Source organism: Abrus precatorius, unplaced genomic scaffold (assembly GCF_003935025.1).
Source record: "Abrus precatorius isolate BTA unplaced genomic scaffold, Abrus_2018 Scaffold2, whole genome shotgun sequence".
Classification (NCBI taxonomy): domain Eukaryota; kingdom Viridiplantae; phylum Streptophyta; class Magnoliopsida; order Fabales; family Fabaceae; genus Abrus; species Abrus precatorius.
Genome location: NW_020874362.1, coordinates 25,498,452 through 25,505,074, shown reverse-complemented (window position 1 = coordinate 25,505,074; position 6,623 = coordinate 25,498,452). Strand labels below are relative to the sequence as shown.

Here is a 6,623-nt window from a genome sequence, read left to right as displayed (position 1 = left end):
GGGTGAATTGGGTGATCTATAAGAAGCACTATTCTTCTCAAGAAAATCACTATATAACTTTTCTTGGTACTGTGTTTTCTATTGTTTAGCTTCAAAATTTACACCTCATTATTTTAATACATGGTAATATAAAAATTTATGGGAAACATAATAATTTAAAGTTTGAAGCACATGCAGTAAAGTTGACAGGAGCAAAAATTTCAAAAATGGGGTACTCTATCCTAGGTCCATGTGCATCCAATGGTGGATTATACATGATGACTAATGTCCTATCATGTGAAGTGCCTGTTATGCTCGAGTTTGAACTAAAGGTATGTCCCTTAAATTGCGCTCTACAACTTTCCAATCATGTTCACGGATGTACAGCAGCACAAGGATTGCATGCATGACTCTTGGAGCAGCCAATGGTGCAAACACTGGTGCTTGCTCGTCAAATATTCAAATGAAATAGTTTGCAAGCTGTTGGAACCTAACCAGATGGCAGCATCAAACCACAGAGTTCATAACTGGAATTGTTAATATGCTAGGTGCTAGCAAAAGATTGGATGTAGAAAAAGGATAATTCATGGACTTGTCTCCAGAAAAATAAAATCAACCAATCTCTGCTGACAGATCTTTATCATCCCTCAAGAAAGAAATCCTTATGTGCTACCTATAATGCTTATCACAGACAACATTCCATTTAACAATCGACATATGTAAATGCATTTCTAACATGATCCCTTAACAGGTGTTCAAGGTTTAATTGAATCAAGTGCCTATAATAAGTAACGCCTCCCAAAAATTTTATCCATAAGAAAATAGATAACCCCAGTCAAAAGTTCACCGTGAAATTTAATTTCCTTTTGTAACTCAGCAAAAAAGTTGTAATTGCATAAATGGTTGGCCGGAATTGCAACCAAAAGCGTAACTAAACTAAACCAAAACAAGCACCAAAACTGCTGCTGTGCGTGCTTGTTGCTTCTTAATATGAACCTATATTGAACACAAAATTCTGACCTTTTATATCAAATCTATATGATCTAAAACCACCCTTATGTACAGTTGACATCATCCTACTCGGGAGGTACCCCTTTGTCACAAACACTGCTTGCTTAAAAATTCTTTAGATAACAGCACTTGAATCAGCTCATGTAGCCTCTCAGCACCAGGGCCTGGCCTAAACACGGTATCATTGCCACGTACAGAACAAGGGTCAGCACCACCATCTGAGGTCCCGACACACCATGCCCCAGGTGAAAATCTATGCGTGCGCCCCAAAAGTTCTTTGTCAATCTTGTCTAGCACAGGATCATTCCTCGCAAACTTGCGGGCAAAGGGTGCATTGCTTTTAACCATTTTGGCAAAGTCCTTCGCAGTTAAAGAGATTGGATGTTGCTTTGGGGGAGTGTCCCAAGCAATGTAGTGAAGATCATGACCTATTGCTGTATGTCGGAATTCTTCAGTGTTACAAATGACAGTGTGAAAATATCCCTCTGGCGAGGAGATAAAATTCGTATAATACATTAGCATAGTCCTTGGAAAGTTATCCCATCCCCATATACAGTACTCCACAAAGGATCGAGTCAGCACAACCCAAGCTGAACCTGTTCACATAGCATAGACAAAAATATAGGGATGTACCAAGTTGATTGCCAATCTATATGCGAAAAATATGTAATACAGGTAGCTAACTAGATGTTTTACAGCCATAGCACTGCTAAACGTTGAAAGGTCCTCAATATGTCGTAGAAAATAAAATTTATAAATGTATATAGGTTATAGATATATATAGACATACCAGTGAACAGTTTAAAAGTCGTGGGAAGTGTTCTTCGTTGAGTAGTCAACGCTAAATCAGATTTCTTAGATAAATAAAGGGCAGGATCAACAATGATTGGTCTTGCTCTTTGGTTCCTGCATTTAAGCAGTAATACAAAAAAATCTCAACCAACTAATATAGTAAACCGGGAAAAAAATGCCCGGGAGTGTATTATTTCCAGCAATTTTTAAATGAGTAATAATACAATCCACTTACAGTTTCCAACCAGCAATGCGTGTATGTTCTATGAAATTGAGATCTCTTGATAGATTCGAAAAAACATGAAGCAAATCTGAAAAAGCAGGAAACAGATATCAGATGACTTACAAAGCATCTAGAATTCAATCAATCTCAGACTATAAACAGCCTGGAATGAACTATATGAATATTGATTTGCCGAATGATAGAATATCAATATATTTGCAGAACAGAAAATGCTGAGACCAGAAGGCTCAAATTATTGACTACAAAATATCCCCAAGCAAATTGTTTAGTGGAATTAAAGCACCTACAAAATAAAGGATTTGTTTCTTCCTTTATTTTGGATTTGTTATGAAAACTGAATTTATTTTGCATTTGACAACAACCCAACACAAATTAAGAATTTAATATGGATTTAAATAATCTACTTCATAGGGAGTTATCTTGAATATTTTACTCTTTTGTCCAGCTCATACTTCGTTTCCAGTAGTATATTGCCATATTGGCTATTGTAATGAAAAGAATAAACCTAATCATATTATATAACCCATGTCCCACATGTATTCATAATTGAAGTTTAGATTTCTCCAGCAACTGCTTAGATTGGAAAAAAATCCTCTATAGTTTGTCTCTTAAGTGAGCAAGGGTAAGCAGTAATCACCCTTAATCTTAGAGGATTCAGACCATGAATTTTAAATTAATTCAAGGGTGGAAGAGGATATACCCTTGCTCACATTAGAGACAAACTCACATGGCATGTCCACCAATATTAGAGTATACATAAGTTTTTCAGAATAAAAGATTCAGACTTTTCACAAAAAAAATGACTATTTATGGAAAAGAAACACTGTCAAACATCTGCTGTAGTAAAGAAGATATTGAAACACCTTGTTTAGCATCTCTTTGCTAGAAGTTCTAGTTTGTGAATGTAATCCAGCAGGTATCAACAACACGAGAGACCTTGATAATATCCAAACAAATATTTCAAATATCTAGATATGCACATGGAGGAACTCCGGGAGATATTCAGGGGTGGTTTTGGCAAAATTGCAAACATCAAATTTTCAACAACTTCAAAATATGACATAAAGCAGAATAAAACTTGGTTGTTGCCTTACAGAGCTGAACAATGCTAAGTTGCTAACTGATGGAGATTGAAATTGACATCCCTTGTGTTTGTTGGGGACTAGGGGTAACCACTAAACCAAATCTAGTAGCAATGATTTCAATGCCAAAATAGCCTGAATAGTACCAATTACCAAAGTAGAATTACAAAGATTTACATTACTTTTAGAGCATATTGCCCTTAAGCACATCAAAGAGGCTATATGAGGTAGCTAATTTATGTCTTATTTTAGGAGCAAGAGTGCAAAACTCCTCCCTGAATTACAGAAAACAATTATGCTTTAGGCTAGAATGACTGTGATGGAAGATTCAAAGGACTATGCAAAAGAGGATTTCCAGGGATTAGCAACATAATTAAACAATAGAAATACAGAGAAAAAAGTAAAAATGAGGCAATGAAAACAGCAAATGAACTTAATTCCTTAGCTTAACCCGAATTTCACTGGTTAGTCTTCTACTATTAAAGACATGTGGAAGCAACAACAATGTTTGAGAGTACATAACCCATTAATTCAATCATTCGTTATTTGAACAAACCTAATGATGTTACATAGAGATCTATCCTGAAACATCAGCAATCACCAAGAGATGGGATGTTCATTCATCAGTGCCTACTTTAATAATGGTTTCTGTCCTCAAAATAATAGTGTAGTGCTCAGGGGAAATAAGTTAACAACATCTTAAAATAAAAGGCAAACTACACATGATGCAGCAACCTAACTATTACTTGCCATTTGTCATACATCGCCACAATACACCCAAAGCCATATGGTCTTCAAATTTTTAAAATCTTTGCAAAACAGCATCATGTTTTAAAATCTGTAGGACAAGTTTGTAAAGGCTCACTACATCCTTCCATAATCAGCAAGGCCATAGTTTATGCAAGCATTTTGACAGGAATAACAACAAATAGCATCAATAAGCAGATAAAGGTCAGTTACTAACCATCCTGTGTCACAAGAGGATAATCTGAGGCACTGAGATTTATAAACCAGTCCCACCCTGAACTCTCCTTCAATAAAATTGCAATAGCCTGGAGGGTACATGCAATCATTGTTGGACCCTTATAAGTTACTAAATTGGATTGAGACATAACACGCACATTCTCTACTTCGTGAAATATTGGATCAGCTCTCACTGCATTTGCCAATTCCAACCTTTCCCGGGGTGGCGCCTCAAGATCTAAATGCAAGATGTATTGATTCCTTGGGTGGTACACTGCCTGTAATGTCCTCATCATCCTTAGACTATCACCCTTGGTGCCTGAAATAAGATATGCAAACCTAGGTGCCTCCATTTTCACAACCACACTATCATTAAAAGACCTTTCTATATCTGATTCCACAAAATATCCACCAGAATCCTGCGATCCCTTGAACGAAATGATTTCAAACGGTGACTGCTCTACCCCACCAGTAGAACTAAGCACCCCAACAATAGCTGTCAGAACCAGACTCACAGACACCAGCAAACTTGCAAAAAAGGGGATAATCCACTTCCTGTCACTAAACATCCTTCCTGAATGAGAACCAGCATTTTTCCTCATACTCTTGTAGCACAGCTAAATCAAAATCAAATTTTGGAACCCTTTCACTTCAAGGGCAAGAACCAAGATCTCAGTCTGTGTTCAGCTCCTGAAGATGAGTAGAAAGTTGAAACCCAAGGCAGCAAGAACCCCACAAAATTTAGAAGATAAGAGAAACACAATAAGAAGTACAATGGTTCAGCCAGAGGACAACCACCCTTTTAGCCAAGAATAGCATGGTTAGCACTTAGCATTTAACCAAAAAGGGGTCCATGTTTTCTGCAGGATAAAACATGGTTTTCAAGCAGAGATGCTTATTCTAAATCGGTATCAATCCACACCCAATGCCAAAGATTTTGATTTGGGAGCTATACAAGTAACATAAGATATGACAAAGTGACAATGGTTTGGTTTGGAGAGTTGGGACCCACCTTCAGATAATAGGCTCAGATCTGATTACCCTCAACAGAAAGAAACAATTTTTGAAGGCACAAAAGGTGGAGGAAACTTCACAATAAGTCAATCTTCAATCACTTTACAAGTAACCTATATTGGAACCTAACCCAGAAAAAAACAATCTTCAGTTCAGATTTCACCTGCAAGGATTTAAATGGAACTTGTTCAATTTGCTCTCCTTTACTTCTGATCAGCAAAACTGTGTCCAAACCAAGATCTATGCCACCCCAAAATTAATTACACTAATATAAGGAACACAGCACACTTGAAAGGCAAGTTTTTGGCAACTTCAGAATCAAGAGATGATTTTTATTTTAGTTTAAAGAAAATGGTCCAAACCAAGAAGAATAAGAGAGAGACAGGATTCAATGAAGATTCAAAGTGATGGGGTTTTTCAATTTTCAAAATTTTTATGATATGTTTGAGGGTTAAGAGGAGGATGTCAGGAATTGGCTTTCTAGAAAGAGTGGTGAGATTGTGCTGTACTTTGTGTTGTTTTGGCCACTCTCATTCTGGGTGGCCACAGATTCAGGAGTGGTGACTTTGCTTTGTTAGTTGGCAAAATTTCATTATTGACGTTAATTTGTGGATTTTAATATTCATGTTTGGTTTTGATGAGGATAATAATAACGATAAAACACGCTTCCGTTGTAACGTTGGTTGCTTTACACGTTAGTTTCCTCTTCAAGGTGTTCGTGTTTTTGGTGTTTAAAATTGTATTAAGGCGAACATCGAATTTGATGGCCTCCATTTTCAAACTGCATTATTTATTTCTCTTTCCTTTTTCAATCGGAATCACCGTCGCGTTACACTGTGGGCACATGGAAGAATATTTTATTTTATTTTTTTCATAATAACTGCAAATAGCTAAATACAAAAGAGAGGAAAAAAATAATTTGTTGAAAAGTTAACCTTTCAATATCAAGTTCACACCAGGTCTTTTAGAATTTGGACCGGTGATAGTTTGATTAAAAATTTATTGGTTTTTTTATTGTGTATTTTCATTTAACCATATTTTTTCTTTAAATATATTTTCTTTTCATGAACTCTTCCCAACATAATTTGGGAAAAATTCAGTGAAAATTAGATAACTTGAAATCAAGTATGCATATAAGTTGAGGATAATGTTTTTATATTATTTTTTACAAGACATTTTTTTTTAATATTTTACAAGACAATATTTATGTTAAAAAAGACATTAACACTTCATTAAGTGCAGACTTGTTTAGAAGAAGAATTTTATCATTTGTGATCTCATCCATCTCAATTCGAATTAATCAGATACTCAATTCGATATTCAGATAATAGTAATTTTAAACCAAAAGAAAATGTTAATACAAATGAAGGGTGGGGACTAAGGTGTACCACCTAAAATGTGATGTAGTGGTACTGCTTTGTTATAGTCATTGGATGTAACATTTCAAAAGGAATGGCTTTGGTTGATTATGCTAAATTTGTTAAACATGTAAATTTTCCAATTCTATAAAATTACAAGTTGACCCTTTTGCTTCTCTG

The 6,623-nt window shown here is 35.6% G+C and overlaps 1 protein-coding gene across 3 annotated transcripts; it reads right to left on the bottom strand.

Annotated features, from left to right (window-relative positions):
- Positions 1 to 119: 119 nt before the first annotated feature.
- LOC113858607 (beta-glucuronosyltransferase GlcAT14A-like) lies at positions 120 to 5,693 on the bottom strand. 3 transcript variants are annotated; one of them, XM_027491313.1, is made up of 5 exons: positions 4,073 to 5,615; positions 2,018 to 2,093; positions 1,781 to 1,896; positions 1,226 to 1,586; positions 830 to 1,159 (listed from the first exon to the last, which is right to left on the bottom strand). In XM_027491313.1, the coding sequence occupies exons 1-5, from the start codon at positions 4,671 to 4,673 to the stop codon at positions 1,078 to 1,080; spliced, it is 1,236 nt and encodes a 411-aa protein (XP_027347114.1). In that variant the 5' UTR covers positions 4,674 to 5,615; the 3' UTR covers positions 830 to 1,077. The 3 variants fall into 3 exon arrangements, with proteins under 3 accessions (XP_027347113.1, XP_027347114.1, XP_027347115.1); XM_027491314.1 differs by having other exon boundaries at positions 830 to 1,586; positions 4,073 to 4,160; positions 4,230 to 5,615; XM_027491312.1 differs by having other exon boundaries at positions 120 to 1,586; positions 4,073 to 5,693.
- Positions 5,694 to 6,623: the final 930 nt, after the last annotated feature.